The sequence below is a fragment of the Anolis carolinensis genome, chromosome 3 (assembly GCF_035594765.1).
Source record: "Anolis carolinensis isolate JA03-04 chromosome 3, rAnoCar3.1.pri, whole genome shotgun sequence".
NCBI classification, from domain to species: Eukaryota; Metazoa; Chordata; class Lepidosauria; order Squamata; family Dactyloidae; genus Anolis; species Anolis carolinensis.
In genome coordinates this window covers 172,025,991-172,048,799 of record NC_085843.1, presented here as the reverse complement: position 1 = coordinate 172,048,799, position 22,809 = coordinate 172,025,991, and the positions used below count along the sequence as shown (strand labels likewise).

At 37.1% G+C, this 22,809-nt stretch overlaps 1 protein-coding gene across 1 annotated transcript in view; it reads right to left on the bottom strand.

The window, feature by feature from the left end:
• parg (poly(ADP-ribose) glycohydrolase) overlaps positions 1 to 22,809 on the bottom strand; it is a 94,798-nt gene that overhangs the window by 33,454 nt on the left and 38,535 nt on the right. The window contains exons 8-10 of the mRNA XM_008114456.3: positions 14,289 to 14,381; positions 10,253 to 10,410; positions 472 to 551 (exon numbers count right to left, since the gene is read on the bottom strand). Coding sequence (XP_008112663.2) covers positions 472 to 551; positions 10,253 to 10,410; positions 14,289 to 14,381 — 331 coding nt within the window. The remainder of the gene's footprint in view (positions 1 to 471; positions 552 to 10,252; positions 10,411 to 14,288; positions 14,382 to 22,809) is intronic.

Genomic DNA, 22,809 nt, shown 5'->3' with positions numbered 1-22,809 from the left:
AGCTTCACTGGACACCAATGATAAGGATACACTGATGGTGGGATTTACAGTATTCTTTCTCTCTCCTAAATCATGTTGAACAAAATATTGAACTTAAAACTTAAAACTTACCATTACTTTTGTATCTTCATTGGGTTTGGAATTCCTATGTTCAAAACGTACATGGATCTCCTATAATCCTTTTTCACTTTCTTCCTGCGGTGACCATATGACTGAAAGGTCAATTCCCTGCCATGGTTCAGACAGAATCCACGTAATATCTGAACAAACCACTAGGGGAACCTTGTTTTTACATTACCCTATTATCCCGATGTAACAGTTTCATTATGTAAACGCTACTAAGCCTGAGCTCCTTTGTACAAAAGAAGCATTTACAAGCTTCTATTAGTCAAATACAGTTAGATATGAAAGGAAGAGCTACGGATAACAGAATTTTACAAAGGAAGTCATAGATAAACAAGATGCTTTTACTTTTTTCTGTGACTTTTCTGAAGTAGCAGAAAAGGGTTTTCAGTTTCTCAGGCTTCCTAGGCGAACGTCCTTCAAACAACCTAAGAAAAGAAAAGAGTGAAAGGATTATGTGGAAATCATTAACTACAGGATGCAAGAAAAGTGGCACAAGATAATATAATTAAGGGTAGCAACAGCTCAAATGGGAAAGTTAAGAAAGCACAAATTGATGGGAATTGCAGATTCTCCATTATTAGTACTAAAGCATAAAGGAACTGATCTTTTTGGATGATTTCCAGAAGGAAGAAGTCACTCATATCTTTATGAACAAGATTTTAGCATGCTGGTCATAAATATACTAGAAAAGTGGGAGTATTCCTCAGGGAGGAGATAGACCTTCACAGAGTGTTAAAGGTTTTCATTGGTGTGCTACTTTCTTGGATTAAATTACAATTCAGATCTCTTGCTTTCCGCAATCAGGAAAAAGGTGTACTTTTTCTGTTCATTCAACAGAATGAATTGTCGTCTCACGTGATTTCTCCAGAAATCATACTGGTCATGAGAGCAGCACATCTGTATCAGCAAATATATGTCTGATTAGCCAGAAATAGTGACATCTTCACTGGTTTTAGTGCTCAAGAATTTAGAGTCTAATTCTTGAATAGCTATGGCATTATCTACATCTCCTCCTTTTATTGATTTACACTCCAGTGATTATGCTATAGAGATAAAATAGACTGTGCAGACATTTCGATGAATGAGAAAATAAGTTCCTTTATTTCAGTGCTTTATAAAGCTTTAGAAAAAAATACTCTAAAATTTCATACTGTTGTTTAAAAGGAATTCTTTTATAAGAGCCAACATAATAGACACTGTCTATTTTTAGTTGGTGAGAGAGCATGTACTTTTATATAAAATCTTTCTTTTTCTGTCCCATCCACTTTCCAGAAACCTGCATTTATGCCACTTAATTTGATTTTATAGAAAACAAAATCATTTTTATGGGTTTCATATAAAGCAATTTGCCTGAAGGGAAAAACTATGGAGGCTTCAGAGGCAGCATGCCTCTAGGAGCATATTTCACTGAAAGAAGCCAGAAATGGTAAAAGACCTTAAGGGACACAATACCATTTATGAAAGCATTCCTTTTCTAAAGGACTGAAATATTAACTGGGAATACAAAATGATGTAACAACATCGAGTTAATTCCACCTGGAAGTGTATTCAGTTTTACTTGAAAATACTTTTGTTAAAATCGTGCAGTGAAAAAGAATTAAAGGGTAAAAGATTTTACTTAGAATAACTTATTCAATTAAATCAGCAACTAAAAATAGAAAAGCAACATTTCATAGCTTAAATGACACTGAAAATAACAGTATAGACGATTTAGGAAAACAAGTCTCACTAGGATTATTTTGACCCTAAAATCTTTTGTTCCACGGAGATCTTAACATGCGTTAAAGTTCTGTCTCCTTACCATTTTTATACTAAATTGCTCTTGATGGCAATGCAAGAAATCGATTTTAGAAAATTTAATTACAATTGCAATGGTTTTGTTTTAAAGTGAATATTTATTTTCACTTTATCATCCTTGTAAGTTGATTTCCATTTCTTTGAAGGGTGGGAATAGTGCACCCCTCCAGATATTGGTGGATTGCAATTCCTATCATTCCTCATTGGTAGTTCATCTGGTAAGGGATGATGAAAGCTGAAAATCAATAGAAGCTAGAAGTTTGTATAATTCTCCCCCTGGTTCAATGTATAAAGAAAATTCAGAGCATAATGCTGAAAAAAATGAAATATCAGCACAAAATTATTGCTAGTTTGCAGCAGAACCTAAAGATTATTACCTGCATTAGGAACACAAGTAATACATTCAAAATATGTCAGAAACATTTAATTTTTACACATGCCATACTAAAAATAAGTGGAGGACTATGTCAAAGATTACAACTAGTGCTGTAAAAATCAGGTGAAAAGTTAATTTTCCAGGCTCCCAGTCACACCAGAGCTGATGAAGCAATTTGCTGGTCAAAATTGCTATTAGTGTGTGGTAATCTATAGGAAAGAAGAATATGTGTCCATATAGTTAAGCACCAGGAGGCACAGCAGGTGACTAAAAAGCTGCCCAACTGACAACAACAGACTATGGCTGACACAAAGAAACCACACACACAAATGACCCAGGCACATGCAGACTATAAAATTTTACAAAGAGTGTGTTGAGAGACATGGCAATAGGATTAGCAAAACAATCACAGAAAACCATGTTTTCCAGAAAAATAATTATCCAACTGTGAGGCTCCTTCTGGTACAATGTAGTCAAAAGCAGGGAAATTACAAGTATGTCATGCAAGCCAAGATTGACATGACAATCATCACCCATTTGATGAACCCTACAAGAGTCAAAATGTTCTCTCTACTGGGAATTGCAAAGAGCAAATAGTAATGAAATCTTTACAGTTAAAAGATACATGGTATTTTAACTGTTACTGTTTTAGCTATGGATAATGTTTCCGACAACGTATTACACAGTAAAGACCCAAACACGTTGAGTTATTTGCAAAAGTAAAATCTAACATATAGAAGTTGTACAGTGTGGTTCGGGACAACTGATACTAATACGCATAATAGATTAACACTAGACACTGTTAGAAGTGTAGAATCCTGCTTCCATATGTTTGCATAAAACTCAAAATGAATGAATCAGGCTGACAGTCAGAGGGCGACCAATTAAAAATTAATTGATTTTTTTGAATGACAAGAGTATAAATGTTCAAACATATTCCTGAGACCAATCCAAAGCAATTCCCTGATTAGAATTCAAATAATCGATTGGCTAATGCAAGAAGCCAGCAGAAAAATATGTCTTTTCAAATGTACATCTAATTATATAAGCAGTGACAGTAAAGACAAAGCTCAGGCAAACCCAGATTTCTATTATAGTAATTGATACATTACTTGCAATTCCATATTTCTCTTCAAAATGCTATTTATGGTAACAGGTATAATAGGGATTAAACAGGTATTTTATCCATGTTTCTTTCCAACAATTAAGTTGACTGGTCTGCATTACGGGAAATTTGTACCAAGGAAGAATAACTCCCAAATAAGAAAAGGTGGAAAATATTTTCAAAAATCACCCCCCCCCCCCTTTGGCATTTTTTCCTCAAACAAGGTTTTTGTTTTGCTGCTGAAATATAGGGCTGATTACATCACTCATACTGGTAGCAGAGCGTTGATTTTTCAACTACATAGTACTGGTAGTTTGTCTTTTTTCTAATGTTTAAGCATTGCCTTTCACATCCAGCAGTGAATTAGGCAGTTGATTGAGCATAAAATTGATGTTTTCAGACTACTATTTTTACAAATTTAAGAGACATGAGAATTTTCCACTGCCCAATTAGATTTTATGCCTTCTGATAAAAAAAGCTCAAATCTGTTCCAAACAACGTCATACATAAGGTGCTGTGGAAAACAAACCCTCATTTATGGCTGCAAGTCTTTTCAAGTTAATTAGGTAAATGAGCTTCAATTTCTCTATTTGCATGGAAAGTAGCTTAGAGGTTTGGGATTCCCACAGAGGAAAGTTTAAGGAACACACCTCAACCGTTTAACCTCACAGGCAATATCTTTTTATATTTATACCAGCCAACAAAATGTCAAGTGTAACATCACTTCTACACAATAAAAAGCTGTATTGTTTTATTTACGGCTGAATTCTTCATGCACTTGTCAAAGCAAATCTACTCTCTTCCCCAAACTTGTGCATTAGCTCCTTCAAAACACCGATGGCACCGTGGATGCAAGCCATTGGGTGGGCGAGCACTGTATTACCATAAAAAAACAGCATTTCTCATGTGTGTGTGTTTTTTTAGTTGATATTAACACCTCAAACATTCTGCCCCATGAATTTTAAAATATTTTTAAAAAGCAATTTTGGTGCTAAGCACATGAGACCCATCCCAGTTACACATTTGATATTTAGACCCATGATAATTTATTTTACATTTACATGATACTGCATGCCTTTATGTTACACTTATATTTATTTACACTCAGTTTTTTCCCCAATACGGGAGTCAATTTTTATTGTTTCTTTTCTTATGTCTGTGCATATGTATGTGTGTTAACCGTATGTATGTGTATAGCGTGTGTGAGAGTATATGTAGACTGTACACCTTTGGCAGGCCATGGATGGCACTATATATACCATATTTCATCACATAATAGTTGCTACTGTATAATAGTCACATCCCCCTTTTAGGGAGGCAAAATTGGTATTTTGCCTTTCCCTGGGTAATAGTCTCACCTATGGTTCACTCATCCGGACAAGTGAATCACGTGTATGGCTCTTCTTTAGGTGGTGCGGGGCTTAACACAGCTCGGAGCCAAGTCAAGCCCTGGAGCGCCAAGGAAAGGAGGTAGGTGGATGGGGGAGTGAGTTCACCCACCTGGCAGCTCCACCTGCCTGCCCACATGTCTCATCCGCTCACGTGTCTTTCTGCAGCTACAGAGGCTCTTGTAGCTAGGAAAGGAGAGGCTGGTGCATAGGCGAGTTTGTCTGCTTGCCAGCCTCTCCCTTCTGAGCTACAGAGCCTACTTGTCAGCCTTTCCCTTCCAAGCTACAGGAGCATCTGTACCTCAGAAGGGAGAGCTAGCAATTGAATGAACTTGCCTGTCCACCCACCTTCACAGCTGTGCCCTCAAATGGCTATTATGCAGTTTGAAAAGTGAAATGAAGTAAGTATAGTAGCCACCACCACCTAATAGCCACATTCCCCTTTTCCCTCAAAGCATGGGCGGTGGGGGGGGGGGGGGAGTGTGACTATTATGCTGTGATATAGGGTAATTGTTGTTGTTGTTATTAATAAATGGGATAAAAAATTTGGTTGACAAATTGTTTTTAAAAATTCTAATCAACTTCAAATACCAAGCCATCACCAAAAGCAGAAATTTATCATTACATAAACTGATGCATAAAATTATATTGAAGCCTGCAACCTCATGTAATAAAATCACAGAGGAGCAAAAAATGGCTCGTAAGTTCTTCCTTGATATCACAGAGAAATCATGTATCAGAAGAGTAAAGCCATAAAGACTCTCCACAAGGAAGTCTATGGTATGCAGACAGACAGCAAAAGATGAAATGAGGTGGAATATAAAGTTAGTATTTCACACGAATTATGGAGGTATGGTGAAATCCGATATTGAGTTTACAAGCTGATGCTAGCACTAAGGGATAGTATGAGCAAAGGTATGACATGATATAATCCCCAGAGTCAAACACTTTGAAACAAATCACGTTGAAATAAAGCATCCACAGATCTATGTGTGTATGCATGCGCTATGTTAAAAATATGAATATATTGCCCTTCAATGAAACTCCATTAGCCTACCTATACCCCTTGATTCCACTTGAGTTCCCTCTCTTATGGGCTAAACCATATCAAAGCCCAACTTGGATGTGGAACAAGCAAGGACTAAGAAGACAGAAAGTATATTTGGGAAAGGTTTTAGAATATAGCTCTGCTACCTAAAAGAGCAGTTAGTACATCTTTGCTAAGCACCTAGATACAGTAGAGTCTCACTTATCCAAGCTTCACTTATCCAAGCCTCTGGATTATCCAAGCCATTTTTGTAGTCAATGTTTTCAATATATTGTGATATTTTGGTGCTAAATTCGTAAATAAAATAATCACAACATAACATTACTGTGTATTGAACTGCTTTTTCTGTCAAATTTGTTGTATAACATGATGTTTTGGTGCTTAATTTGTAAAACCATAACCTAATTGGATGTTTAATAGGCTTTTCCTTAATCCCTCCTTATTATCCAAGATATTCGCTTATCCAAGCTTCTGCCGGCCCGTTTAGCTTGGATAAGTGAGACTCTACTGTATATTCAAAATTATTTTAGAGAAGCACCTACACCACATTGTGCTGTACTCCAGTAACCTTTATTAGGGGAAGATCTAATTATCCTTAGGATATATTTCATGTTCTCTAGGGCCTAAATCTGTCACTAAATATTGGGTGAAAATGCACCTTCCCTGCTCATTGCAGGTGTGCTCCCCCTTGATGATGAAGTCCATCAAGGCAGCCTTGGACCTCTCTTAACTCTTGGGCTACCATTTTTTTCTGGCAAAAAAAAAAAAAGGGGGGGGGGAATGAAAGCATCCTGGAAGCATCTAAGAGCACTAATTCAACTTATAAATAGGATGTAGTGTTCTCACTTCCTGCAGCAAATAACACTTGTATTTCAAAACCAAATGCTTTCTTTTGGCCATTTCCAGATTTCTCCTCATCTTCTTCTAGTAGTCTGTGCAGCCCTCAAAAGCAGAAACTTGGTCCCTAACTGCACCACAGCTGTGTGCCCCCTTTGCTTTACATCTGTTCTACAACATCTACTTAAACATCGTAAGAATAAGACCCCAAATTTCCCTTATTCAGCAAAAAATAATAATTCTGTGGCACTTTAAGAAAAAAATACTGTAGTATGAGCTTTTCTAGTTTAACAGTCTATTGTTCTGGTGCTGAAATAGGCTATAAATTATACCACAATGAATGTGTTTAAGGAATTGCAGGATACTATCATCTATATTTCCATGATATGAGAAACTCAAATAATACATGGACACACAAGGTAAGTCTTAAAACCAGCTGCATCATACCGGCTTCTAAAAATATTCAGATGTGAATTGATTTATGTGTAGGAGGCAACCACAGTCGGTTTTCATAAATATGATATGGAGACCTATCCTCTAATCAGATTTGTTTAAAGAGATGAAAAAATGAACTCCACAGAGAATACTCATTTATGGTACTAAATTGATGTTTATGGTAAGAGAGAATTGCATTACAACAGAATCAGATTTCCACTCTCCTGTATAAACACAATATACACCATAATCATTTCCTTTCTTAAGACCATGCCATGAAGACACATATATTTTAACTAGTATACATGTTCCTTACCTTCAGTGTTCCAAAGAAAGGTTTGAAAACATTTCCATTTGATACTAAGGCTGGATCTGAATTGCCATATAAAATTCAGATTATCTGATTTGATAATCTGGATTATATGACAGGGTAGATTCAGCCTAAGATGATAAGAGAGATTACAATTAAAGTTGCTGTTATTTGCTACCACTAACTTAAAAAGACCACTGCCATCTAGTTTAAGGAACATCACAGCATACAAAATCCTATTCAGAATTGTATTCCATGAAAGGAAAAGGGACCAAAATTCTGCACGGAACAATTAGCTATTATGACATTGCTCATGATCCATTTCCTGATCTAACTCACTAAAAACCAGCAACAGAAGGAGTTTTGCAGTGCTTGCAAGTGGGGTGATAATGATGTACCCAGACCATTTCTGCCAGTGATCTTTGGTATGATGAGCAGTGGCAGACACCTACAGGGTCTGTCAGTATAAGTGCCTGTTATGCCAAGGCTTGCTGGTGGAAGGGAACTGGATATATCATAGTTCAGCGTCCTGCTCACTAGCACCAGAGAACTCCTTTCTTTGTTTCAGCTGTATGGGTTTTATAGGAAGTCCCAGGGTTATGAACAAGATACCAGTAGGTTCTGTATGCTTGTTCTTCCGTTGAATTTGCATGTTAGTCAGAGCAGGTACATTTTTTATTGTGTAACTCCATCCAAAATATATTTTGAAGTTTTGGATAATATAGGGCAGGGTTAACACTAGAGGTGTGTGCAGTATTTGTTCCATTTGTTTCATTCAGGTATTCGTTTTGTACCATCCATTCGGATGGCACAAAACAAAACAGCCAATTTTTGGATGAAACAAGAAGGAATTTCCCTTCCCAAGGGTGGATTTCCTCTCACTTCATGTTGTCTCAGGAACAGGAAGTGAAATTAAATCTTTCTAACAAGGATATAGACAGCACTTCCCTGCCTCACCTGGTACGGAAGCTTAAGGCTGCCATTCTAACTTCAATACTAAAAATTTACCAGCGGTGCTATCAGCCAGGATGGGGATGAGGAGGGATAAAAAATTACTTGTTGTTGTTCTCAGTACACAAGGCTGTTAAGTACTTGAGGTGGTTTAAGTGAAATAAAATACATGGTGTTGCCAACCTGGTCCTGTCAGATCTCAAGTTAGCAAACACATTTTTTTCTTTATTTAATATACACATATTCAATGTGCCATTTTATTTTATTACCTAAAATTGACAGCTCTAACATGATATCTCAGGGTTATTTTGAGAATATCTGTAAGAGAGAAAAGTGCTAGATTTAATTTGCCGACAAGTTTCAGAATTTATATGATGGTGATGACAATGTAAAGAAGACACAAGTGCAAAAGGTGCTCATGCTATTTTATCTAAATTATTTCTAAGTGGCTGTTTGCCATCACTAGGGCCTGATTGGAGCCCCTGATGTCTTTCGGCAAAGTTTACACTTTCACTGTCTTTGGGGGAGACCTTTGCAATCAGGAACATTCAGCTAGTACTGTTAGTGCTATGATTGTTGGCGGATTCTTGCTGGTTATTAGCACTCCACTACTGATATAGGAGCAAGACAGCAAGGCTCTTGATCCTATGAAGAGGCATTTCAGGAAGCTTAGGCAACTTATATACTGCCATATAATCCAGTTCAAAGCAGGTAGTCTGGATTTTATATGGCAGTATAAAAGGCGGTTTGGGTTGGCTAGTTGTAGAAGTGACAGAACTTTTATTCAATTACCGTATTTTTCGCTTTATAAGACGCACCCCCCCCCCCAAATAGAGGGGAAAAGTCAGTGCGTCTTATAAACGCAATCTGCGTCCAGGAAGGGAGAATGGGGTGATCTGTGCCGTCTGCGCGTGCGCACGGCACAGATCGCCCCATTCTCCCTTCCTGGACGCAGATCGCCAGGAAGGGAGAATGGGGCGATCTGTGCCGTCCGCGCGTGCGAACGGCACAGATCGCCCCATTCTCCCTTCCTGGACGAAGATCGCACGCGCGGACGGCACAGATCGCCCCATTCTCCCTTCCTGGCGATCTGCGTCTTATCATCAGGTGCGTCCTATAAAGCGAAAAATACGGTAACTTATTTAGTTTAACAATTGGAGATTGATTCAAAGCTGTCTTTCCCATTTAAGAAAAGAAACAATATTGAGGTCAAATGTTATATGATGTGACACATTCAACCATGTCTTATTGTGGCAAGTTATGATTCTGAAGCATTGTCAATCTGATTGAAGAATAATGAGAGGAAGAGGTCTGGGCTCATACTCTATCCTTCCACAGAATTGAATAGAACTCAAGCATGGTTACTTTTGGATGGATGTTAACATTAATTCCCTTGAATAACAACTGCTGGCAGGCAAACACCTACTCCACTCAAGCACTACTCTTGGTTTAGAAAGAAGCATTTGCTACAAACAATATCGTGGCATAGATTAATCCCTTGGTCTGATCCAGGAGGAGAAAGTTGAAATAAGTGATGTTTCAAGGAAAGGAACACTGAAAAAGCTGGCTGATGAGTAAATGGAAGCAAGAAAGCAAAGAGTAATAATAATAACAACAACAAATAGATGTATCTTTGCCCATAATATATGGCTTTATTTATTTTATATCCCATAAAGGCCTTAAATAATAAGCAGGTCTTAACTTTCCCAATGTAGCAAATTTTACTATTTAATTTTAAAGTTACGGCATCATTTCCTTCCTGTAATCAGATAATTTGGGGTACCTCTCAAGTAAATCAGTTACAGATTACGGACAAAAGGTTTTATTCTCTAGATTAAAACAGTCCAGAAAATGGGATCTGTTAAAACTGGCACCATACCTGTTGAAGTTAATATCTGGATAGCTTGAATATTCTGATTTCATCTTGGCATTTCGCCGGGGGAAAGTGCAGAAGAAGGCATTTGCTAGCAAACTAGCAGTCTGTTCTTGTGACATTGTGATGGAGTGGTTCATTTTTTGTTTCAGTAGAGGTATTGGCTAACAAAAGGGCAGAAAATGCACATAATCAGGTTAGCAATTTAAAAAACTAACACACCGCCCATCACCAAGAATATAGGAGAACAAAATTACATTTACTAATTTAGAGCAGAAGTAATTTAAGTTCCTAAATCAGCAGCATCATTACACTCAAGGGCTATTTATTCAGTATGATTGGGAAGGGCTTTGTTTGACAAACTGAAGATTTTTAATCAATAACAACAAGAAAGGCAAACAAAGCATCAATAGTCTGAACAAAATGAAGAGTCCATAGGAGGAACAGATGGAATATGAGCAGCAGTGAAAGAAAAATAAAATAAAGAGATTGCAACAGCTGTATTTTGCAGTCTCAGTGTCACACAGTTTAGAGAAAATAGGCAATCACAGCAATCACATCTTAACAGCTGCAAAACAAGACAGCATAATGATACACAAAACTACGCAACTATGAAAGAGGAACTGAAGTATACCTTCCTCCAGAAATGCAAGAAAAAAGAAAAGTTCAAAAAAGCCTAGCAAAACTCCCATTTCAACACCACTATTACTGTACTGTTGTTTTATAACCTAATTTATAAGACCAAGAACTAACCAACAGCCCTTGTTAGAAAGGAAACCCTGAAAATGCATAACACAAAATATTGAATAGTCTTACCTCCTATAGCTACATGAAATAGACTATTAACATTCAAAAACAAAGGTAAATTTTAAATATTAGAATTTTACAACTGCTGGGAAAATCCTTGAAGATTTTGTATTGCTAAATCTCTTTTTTCTATTCTTACCCCATATGTTTTTATATATGTTGATTTTATGTATAAGTCGAATACAGTTTGCAAGGAGGAGGAACCACTTTCCCTAGACATTCATTCAATGGGACCAGAAGAAACACTTCATATCCTACCTCATCTTCAGTTCCTGAAAGACTGAGGAACAACTAATATTTCATGATGGGAAAGGGCCAAACCACCAACACCAGAAGCAGTAGCATAGTAGACAGGTAATCCACTGACCTAGGTTTTTTAGTCCAGTTTTTGTGAACTATTTTTAGACGTATATATACAGTTGTTAAAATATGAGTTTTTCTAACTTATGAGAAATCTGTTCTTTCAATTAAAACTTGAATAAAAAGTGAAAATACAAAAAATGGAATTATTTCAAAAGAGGCATACAGATGAATCTTTTTCACAGAAATGCTTTATATCTCTGAGTTGCTCCAAAACAATTATTTAAAGGTCTAACAAAAAAATCTAAGAAGCAGCTGATCTATGAGCAAGATGTTTGGAAGATAAGTGTATATCTATGGGAGTTCACAACCTTTCATTTTACAGAGATCAAAATTATTGCACAAGACAAATTTGAACTTTTATAAATTTCAGTAATCTTTGATGCAAATACAGTAGAGTCTCACTTATCCAACATAAACGGGCCGGCAGAATGTTGGATAAGCGAATATGTTGGATAATAAGGAGGCATTAAGGAAAAGCCTATTAAACATCAAATTAGGTTATGATTTTACAAACGAAGCACCAAAACATCATATTAGACAACAAATTTGGCAGAAAAAGTAGTTCAATACGCAGTAATGCTATGTAGTAATTACTGTATTTATGAATTTGGCACCAAAATATCATGATATATTGAAAACATTGACTACAAAAATGCGTTGGATAATCCAGAATGTTGGATAAGCGAGTGTTGGATAAGTGAGACTCTACTGTAATAACAATCAAACTGATTAGACCAAATGGTCTGTTAACGTATTTTAAAATCCTCAAAACAAAAGAGCAACATAAAGGAAATAACATGAACTACTATGACACTAAAGTTCTTTTTATGCATGCATTTATAAAAATTTAAAGTATTCACTGAATAAGCAGAAATGAGGTCACATTAAAAAGCTCTGTCCTTCTATTATGTCAGTCCAGAGCCTCATCTCCACAGGTATCCAAACACCTAGCATGAAAACACCTTCATGTTTCTTGCTATATTAACTGACATTTCTATGTTATTCAGAACAAAGCATGACTGGGATTTTGAAACACATGCAAATATTCCAGTGACTCTGCAAATATAGCAATGCACACAATGTCCTTCCCACTAAAGACATTTGCTCTCTCAAGAACAGATGTTTGCCAGGGTGAAGACAGGTAGTGATGTCTATCAGGGCCAGTCTATCTGGGAAGGCACAATTCACCTGGTGGGACACGGTAAACCACTATATTCCAGAGAATCACTGCTGGAAAGTACTTTCTCTTAATGCAGAACAGATTATCTAAAATCTACATTTTACACTTGATGGTATATCAGATTTGAGATCATTTACATGGTACTGCAACTATTTTTGCCACTAAAATGTAGTCATGTGTGCGGTACCTGTTTCTGCTGTTTAATCCAAGTTTTCATACCATTTGTTTTATTCGGATGGCATGATATGGTAAACCCCTCTCCGGTACAAAAATTACAATGAAACGAAAGGAAAGTGGGAATGGTAACCGTTTGGTCACCTGATTTTCAGCACTCGGCTGCAGGCCCTGGCAGGAGCAGGGGCTTTGAGTCTGCATGCCACACACTCTCTCTCCTTGGAAAGTGTGTGTGTGTGGCATGCAGGTCCAAAGCCTGCCAGGATCTGCAGCCGAGCGCTGCTCTCTTCTTGGAAAGAGTGTGTGTGTGTGGTGGCATGCAAGCCCAAAGTGCCCGTGTCTACCAGGGCCTGCAGCCAAGCGTCTAATTCGGAAAGGCACCCGTTTTCAGGAGAGGTTCTCGAAAAAGAAAACGGGGCATTACAAATGAAACAAACAGAAAAGGATAACAATTCTCTACAAATGTACAAGACTACTAAAAAGAAGAGCTCAACAATTCTGATGGGTATTATTTCCTTCAAACAACTTTTATCTAAAGTATTGTTTAATGAGAAGATTTTAAAACATAGTAACCATGAAGCTGATCTATGTATCTTCAGAAGAGTGAGATCTTGTCTCTTATGACCACTAATCCTGCTCTGGTGTTAAGCCATAATCTGTTAAACACTAATAAGCAATGAGTTTGAGTTCCCCCTGTTGTCCTCTCAAAAAACAAAAAGACTTCAAGGTTTCTTAAATTACATTTAAATACAATTTTCTACTCAATTTAATTCTGAGAGAAAAATGGAGGAAAATACAAATGAGTTTTACTCCTGCCTGTGGTCTTTAACTAATTATATAGATTGCTATTATCATCATCAAATAAAATAATAATAATAATAATAATAATAATAATAATAATAGACCTGACTGTGACCTTAAACTAATGCTAAATTGCAATTATTATTATTAATATTAGTAGTAGTAGTATCAACAACAATAATAGACCTGCCTTTGGCCTTGAAAGAAATGATAGGACTGCTTGCTATACATGAAAAAGAAAAATTGTGGGTAGTTAACACAATCTTGAATTTTATTAATAAACTAATATAATAAATGAAGAATCTTTAAAGAACTCAGGAAAGTCATAACCTCAAAGAGAAGAGTAAATAACTAGATTTAAACCACCAATGATTTAAAACTCCAGTAAACCTTCTTTTCATTAATTAGAAAGAATTGAACAAAGTAAATCATCGCACATTGTAAACTTCGCACATCGCACATTGTAGCTGATTTATAGCACATCTGGCCAGTGGATGCAAGATTTTGATATATGTTTCAAAGCAAGCTTCAGAATGGGAGAGTTTTTAATCTCCTTTTATATTGTTACGGATGTGTCTTGTCCTCAGTATTCCCTAGGCTTGAGTTCAACAAGGTTAGAACCACATAACAGCTTTGGCATTTTGACCTCAGAGATTCATTGTGGCATTCAGCAAATTAATCTGCTATAGAGAAAACATTGAAGATGTTACTACCAACCTGAGTGCAGATGCTAGGTAGGCAGAGTGCAAGTTTCACCATATCAGGCAAAATGGATTGAAACAGATGCTGAGCCTCTGCATCCTCAAGCACCTAGAAAAGAAATGGAAAACGACATTTGATGTTAAGAATACGGCTGCCAAATAAGGTTGGTTTCCCAGAAAAAAGCTATTTCTTTGGGCAAATATATTTTAAAATATTAAAATAAAATAAATCAGAGGTAAACACAGAACTCTGAAATCCTGACATTTCAACCTCTCATGGACAATTGCCTGTTAGTTTGGAATTAAAACAAGGCTACCAACAAATAATGGAATTCTAAAATATAGACATTAAATATTTCAATACCATCACCTGCCCTATTTAACAAGGAGCCCCAGGTATCAGCAGATGTTTGCCCTTGGTACTCAAATTTCTCTTCATTCGTGTTTCTGTTGACTCTTCCAAGCAGCAGATATAGTTGATAAATATGTGGTAATTTATGGCCAGTTTAAAGATTCTGGATTTTGTGCCCTTCTATTCTCCCAGCATGGTTTCCCCTACTTAATTGGAATTTGCCTAATACTAATATTTAACATAAATGAAAACCCTAAAAACAACTAAGAGCTTTGCAAACAATAAAAAGAACAAGGACCTATCCATAGGCACAAAGTAACATAAAACAGGGATATGAATCATGTAACCCTGTGGATGTTGTTGGACTGTATTTTTTTACTACTGGCAAGGCTGATGAATTGGTAGGAGTTCTCAATTGGAAATGGCAGGTGTGAAAACATTACCAGAAGGAATTATTAGAAAGGGGTACAAATATGATCTTCTAAAGAAAGGCAAATACAAATTAAGAGGGTTAATTGATAATTTGAAATTCATGTAGGTTTTGTATAATGTTTTTATTAAGTACTGTTAATTGAACTATATGTGTTGTTTGAGTTTATTGAATTTTGTTCTGAGCATTGAATTTTGCTAATTTCTGTAAGCCGCCTTGAGTCCCCTCGGGTGAGAAAGGCGGGGTAGAAATGTTGTAAATAAATAAATGTGAATTACAGGTGGTCATAGGTAAAGGTAAAGGTTTTCCCCTGACGTTAAGTCCAGTCGTGTCCGACTCTGGGGGTTGGTGCTCATCTCCATTTCTAAGCCGAAGTGCCGGCGTTGTCCGTAGACACCTCCAAGGTCATGTGGCCGGCATGACTGCATGGAGCGCCGTTACCTTCCCACCGGTGTGGTACCTACTGATGTAATCACATTTGCATGTTTTCGAACTGTTAGGTTGGCAGGAGCTGGGGCTAACAGCGGGCGCTCATTCCGCTCCCGGGATTTGAACGTGGGACCTTTTGGTCCGCAAGTTCAGCAGCTCAGCGCTTTAACACACCATGCCACCAGGTGGTCATATGACACTGTAAATAATGAACAGGATTCCAATCTATGTTTAAACTACTGCCATGAGGTAACTATGACAACTTTGAAAGGTTGAGTTTACAAACTGGTATGGTTTGAATAAGTGTGGACAAAATCTAGTCCCCCCTGAAGTTACTGTGCTTTAATGCTTAAACCCAACTAATATAGCAAATGGTGAGAAAAGCTCAGAATTCCAGGGCGGTCATCATCACACTTTGCAGACTTTAAATTATAGTGCAATCAATGTGAGAAGTTACATATGGACTTTTCTCAAATAGGCTCTGAGGTATTTAACATTCTGTTGTGGTTGAACTGCAAGAGTGAATCCAACACAACTCTGCACTTTTACCTGTCACTTTCATTCCATTATGCAGATTGGATTTGAAAGAGTAGGCAATAATAATCTTTCAGTGAAGTTCATGAAACACATGATGAAAGGCTGTGCAGAGGGGATGGGAAGGCTTATAAACATACTGCCATATATTCCATTGTTGACAGCATATAGCAAAAGTGGCTTTGGTTTTTATTCTTCTCAGTTGAAAGTCCCCACAAATCTCAGGTTGCAGCATTATGCTTAAAATGACTCCTTAGTCCTCCTTTCAAGCTTAATTGATCACACAGCCATATTCAGAAACATCATGCTCCATTTACTTGCATGGATAAATATTTTAAGAAATAAAAAGAAAATAACTTTTGCACATGAAGACCAGTCAACACTGAGTTATAGACTTCTGTCTCTGATGCTATTTTTTCCTCTCTTTTTCCCCATTCACTTCAATCTCAGGTTTAGGCAAAACATGCACACTAGGATACAGCGTCGCCTACCGCTGTATGTTTATTATTTATTTCCAAATATTTAAATGTTATTACAGTCCTTTGAAGTGGTATATATCAGTAAAGTGTACAACATTATAAAACACATACACATAGAACACACATATTTTTCTGAAATTTCAGATAGATTGGACTAAGCAGGGTCAGCTGGCTGACATATGTTTTAACACGCACTGAAAAATAAGGACTGAAGAACTTTGATACATAGCAATGATGAAAGGAGTAAATCAGCGCAAGGCAGGATGGATGCCACTCAGGAGGTGAATCATAGAATCATAGAGTTGGAAGAGACCTCATGGGCCATCCAGTCCACCCCCTGCCAAGATGCAGGAAAATTGCTTTTAAAGTATCCTGACAGATGGCCATCAGCCTCTGCTTAAAAGCCTCCAAAGAAGGAGCCTCCACCACACTCCAGAACAGAGAGTTCCACTGCCGAGCAGCTCTGTCAGGAAGTTCTTCTTAATGTTCAGGTGGAATCTCCTTTCCTGTAGTTTAAAGCCATTGTTCTGCGTCCTAGTATCCAGGGTGAGGAAAGGTGAAAGGTGAGGAAAAACTTTGGCATGTGGTGGTTGCGGAGCTGGGAAGAGTTAACAAGAGAACCAATAATCTCTCCCAGTGTTTTTCCTTTTCTCTTTTTTTTCCAGGACTGTAGTCTTTGTTAATACTGTTGTCCTCATCCTCTCCTTTGAATGATCTCTCACTATTGTTTGTCCCTCCCTTTGAATCTATGAGCTCCTACAAGCAGCAGCAGCAGCAGCATGCTATTCCATGCCCCTCCCTTCCACCTTTTCAGTGCTGGGGGATCCTGAGAACCCCAATCGAGATCCTCCTCCCACCAAAGTCTTGCTCTAGGGATGGAAGGAGACAACCAAGTTCAGATCTCTCCCTCCATTAGTAGCTACTAGCTACAAGTCATAGGAGCTGCATGGTGACTTCCTGTCCTGGGGTTACACCAACCCTAGTGACACTACTGGCACATAAGTAAGGAGGATTGCAGCCAGATGATTTACAAAAGAGTCCAAAGATTAAAGACAGAAAGGCAACAGGAGAAAAGGAACCTGCCTAACACAGAAAACGTATGTTTCATTAACAACTTATGAACAGGATGAACCAGGCAGCCCTTTCCTGACATGTGGCCATGACAGATTTCACAGGTATTATTATTATTGTTACCATAATTATCATGATCATCATTTTGCATGGAATCATTACAAAAACAAAACATTTGGCAGAGAAAAGTACCTTAGGATGAACCTCACACAGGGGCAAAGAACAACTACATTTACCAGAGCTAGATTTGAGTTACTTACTTCTATGGTAAGAACAGCATGATTTCAAAAAAATACCTTACCACAAAAGAGCATGCATCAATGGTGCACCAGCCATAGAGGGCAATATACATATTTTGTTAGATTGTTGCCTATATGCCAAGGTAAGATCCCAATATTTACAATTGCTTTTGGTTAGAAAACCAACTGGGATCCAATTGCCAAACTGTCTTTCTGGGGAGAATCTACACTTAGCTGCATAGCTGAATTCATTATAAAAATTGCCCACCTGAAAGACCTCTTTATTGCACAAAATGGGGTCCCTTGTCATGGCGATGAACTTACCTAACTTCTCTGGCTGATTCTTTTACACTCATCACTCTACTCCCACTGTTTTCATCTTGTAATTTAATCCCATTTTACCAAACTTATTATTTAATCAGATTTTTATTGTGTTTTAATTGATTTTAGTTAATTATTAGAGGAGTTTTAGGATTAGTGTCTGTCTATTTTTTTTGTCTTTTGTCTTTTATTATTGATATAGTCAGTGGATTAATCAATACACAGATCTATCTATCTATCTATCTATCTATCTATTCCAACAAATATACAGTATAATAGGTGTTTGTGCCTTTACATATTTCTTTCTTATCTCCAAGTCTGAAGATCCTTGATGAGCAACTATTAAATATTTTACACATTTTAGAGTTTTAAATTCTGTATTAAGTCTTGTGGATTGATGAGAACAAAAGATATTTAAAGGGGGTCCCTGGTAAAGAAAAGGTTAAGAGCCAGTGCACTAAATATTCAATAAAGAAAGTGTGCTAAAAATTTAAAACAGTTGACAGAACAGAGGAAAAGTACTGACAGATTACAAGAGTTACAGTAATCAGAAAAAGAAATGTATGAATCAAAGGTTGCATACAGATTTGGTCATGGTAGAGTAGACCTAACATCAACAGAATGTAATCATAGTTTTTTAATCGCATTAACTTCAATGGGTCTGCTTTTGGCAAGATAAACCCAAAAGCTGTCAAATGTATACAAAAGTTTAACAAAGTGTAAAACAAAGTGACAACATTCCCTCAGTGTTCTCTACTACAGAAATGGGAGTAGATTAATTGCCATGTTGACTATGTATATGTGGGTGTTAGGCTTGGGGCCAGTGAGACAGATTCATATTTGTTGTTGTATGTCTTCAAATTATATCTCATTTCTGGCAACTCCAAGATGTGCTTATCACAGAGGGTTTCTTGGAAAAATTTGTTCAGAGGGGGGCTTGCCTCTGCCTTCCCCTGACACTGAGAAAATGTGACTTGCCCTAGGTCACCCATGTTTCCATGTTCTAGGAGGGGATTTGAATTCTCTGAGTGCTCCAGTTCAATACTTCCCCACACTGGTACTTTTGATCAAATATCCAGCTATCTATTAAAGTTCCTAATTAACCTTGGGAAAGTTACTGTCTCTCAGTCTAACCAACTTCACCCAATTCTTAATTGCTGGTAGGGACTATTTATACCATTGTTGGTTTGTTGGACAAGCTATAAATGTAATAAATAAAGAGTAATTGAACATTTAAAAGATTTGATACTGGAAAGCCAGTGAAAATTTCAAAATGCAACAGGTGCATGGGATGAACTTGGGGGGAAAATTACAACACGATCCATGCATTCCTTGGTATTAACATGAGCATTCTCCAAGGATTAGACTTGCATGTCAGGTAGAAGAGTTCTTGCAATATTTTAACATCTCTTCCATCTGGCTATCAGTGACCTACATATTTCTACAATCAGGTAGAGTAGGAAACAGATTTTCTGTTGCGTGAATTATCTTAAAGCAAGACTGTTACCGATAACATAGCAAAATAATATTTTAGAAGGCAGTCTTCTTTAATGGATTGCGGAAATAACTATGGTAGTTAAATCTAGTTATACCTTATTCACCTTTTCAAACACAAACATTTCAGTATGTGTGCATGGTGGATGGCACAAAGGCAGCTGCAGAACAGTGATAAAATATAATTTAACAGGTTAAGATTTCATGCATTAGCACAGTTTGGAAAGACGAAAATGCCATAGAAAGCACCTTTGGGGGGGGGGGGCTAATAACAAAATGTGTTGGGGGAAGTGTCAATAGTCCCAAACTACATGCTGAACTACATGCTATTTTCTGAAAATCTGACAGTCTATTTTGAAAATGAACAAATGATGTAATATATTAAATAATGCAATTCAACAAACTCAACAGATTGTAGTTGTTTATTTAGCAAAAGTTATCTAATCTTCTCAGTTCTGATAGTCAACCTTAATAAAAGTTGCTGGTGTGGCCTGGCCTTTAACAGTTGAAAGGTTTACAAAATTATGGGAATGTTCTCGCTCGCATAAACATCCTCAAGTAGTAACATATAAAAATGTTAAATGCTGAATTTCAAGAATCAATACAAAGCAAAACATATACATTTAATTCAAAGGAAGACATTTAACCTTAAGTGTCTAGAAGACTGTCAGCTTCTGATTGTTCCTCTCCTTAGGGTAACACCTCCTGTCTTTTAAAATGACACTGAATAATGTCTGGCATGCATTGTTGACTGCCACAAACCCTATAGTCTCACTCATCTGGTGACAGATTATGACACTGGACTTTGTCATAGCTGTCAGCACTTCAACCTTTGCCTTTAGCAGCTCTGGAAGTAAATGTAGTCAAAGCACGGGAGGCTTCCTCCTTGAAACTGAACTGCAACAGACAGTCTCAGTGATTAGGTTTCAGAAAGAGTAAAAAATGGACCTGAACTATTTTATACAGTGTGCACCTGTTAAAATGTTTGCTTCATCCTCTTTTGTCAGGTTAGCCCCATTTCATTTATTTGTGATAAACAAGCTTATGAACTACTTACATCTTGCCTATGGGAATAAATGCAATTTGTTAGATAAACATAAAATGCATGGAAAATATGCACATATTTACTTTTCAGGGATCTATCTCCAGCAGTCACTATCACACTATAAGTTTAGATATATATGCCCAATTATGTGAAAGGGGATGGGACCATGATTATATATACATTTGAGAGCGAGCTCCCCGTTCTGCCATGGCTAAGACCAAAACTGGAGTGCTGAAAGACTGCATGGATTGGCAGAGAGAAACATGAGAAATAGCATAGAAAAATGGACCACATTTTGTCAAACGGTTCTTGAAACCAGTGTTATAGAGAAAGGTAATGACAATATTGTGCCATGTTTACAGCAGCTCAACACATAATTTTGTTGATATTATGCCTACAGAACCTAGGACCTATATCAAGGTGGTAATCATGCTGCCCTCCAGATGATGGTGGACTACAATCTCCAGCATTCTTCATTCATAGCTATGACAGCTTGAAGTGCTGGGAAGTGATGGAAGGTTGCAATGTACAACAATACAGATTGTTGAACCATCAGATAGATAGTCGTTTAACCGTTCATGTGTGATATAGTTGCCATTATGAAACAGCTAAAACTATCTGCTTTCCTCTGCTGAGTATAAAACTCAGTAGCTCTGTTGGACATATTATATTTTCAGGAACAAATCTTTTGCTCATACACACATATCCCTTTTATGCTTTCATTTTATATCAGTCAAAATTTAAAGTCCTGCTAACATGTTAAATTGAACTAATCATGGTTAGTGAAAACAAGTCAGCTTCAGAGACCAGAATTTAAAGCAGGTTTATTTCAGCTAGCAATTTTTCACAAATTTGTTTTCCTGCATTTTTTCCAGAATGGGATCCAAGACTAAACAAACTTTACGTTCAGATATAATTAGTTTAAAATGTAACAGGACTCTTCCAACCTGCAATTTTAAATTATTAAGGAGGAGGGGGAAAAGGTGCAACAAAATGTAAGGCTCTGTCACTTCTTCCCATAACAATGAAGCATAGTTTATCATGTCTCAATGAGGTTAGCAGCACTCCTGGTTTGCTAATGTGTAATGTACATAGCAGCTTTTTATATTGATATCAGTTACTGCTGGAGCTTCATTTTCAGAATTCAAACACAATATACTGAAAACAAGACTGAGTTCATTTTTGTTTTAATGTTCCATGCTTAGAAATTGTAGGAAATGATGGTTGAACTTTAGTTTTTCTTGATACATACAAAGCTAGTTGCTCATCCGACCAGATTTGTCCTTATCCTATTATAACATGGCATTGGTTGTGTCATCTTCTGAACAACCACTCTAGAAACAAAGTTGTAGGATGGTATAAAACCCAGACCACATCCATCTTGTCACTTGAAACATCACAGAATGCTGACAGATCCCATTTTTAAAGCTCTTGTTTTTTCAAAAAACAAATTATATTTCACAGGAAAGATACCTTGTTTACACAACACTGTGTGCCACTCACCAAAGAAATTACTTTGTGAATTTTATCAAGGCTAACACATGAGTGATTGCCTACATGAAGTGGGTTTTTGATCTGATCCCCACAGACCTGTATCAGCAAAAGTCCCACTCATTTTAACACAAGTTTGCACAGGAAGATTACTTTTGGGGACTGGGCTTCAGAGGACACAATGAGCTTGTCACAGAGGTGATAGCTTTAAGCCATGCAGATTGCAATTGCAGTTCACAAAACAAACATCCATAGTAGAGCATGAGAAGGATTGTTAAACACTACCATAAGTAATTGATCCGTCCAAATGCAAACAGTGTGCACACTTGACTAAAAGGCAGAAGCAAATGAGAACAGCAAGCCAAGCAAACACATGGTATTCAACACCAGATCGTTATCAGTCATATAAAGACAATAATCAAATCCCAAAAGGCAAAAGGGCAAGTAGAAATGGCTTCACTTTCTTTTTTGCCATCTCCGGTTGAAAGCCAAAGGATGCTGGTTGGCTGAGATTAACTCTCTTAATGAATGCCTCCTTCAGATGCAATTTCACCACCATTCCCCACACCAACCTACTCTGAACTCAAATGTGATTTTGTTTTAAATTATTTTTCTGCTATAATAAATAAAACAGAAAGTTACTAATTTGGGA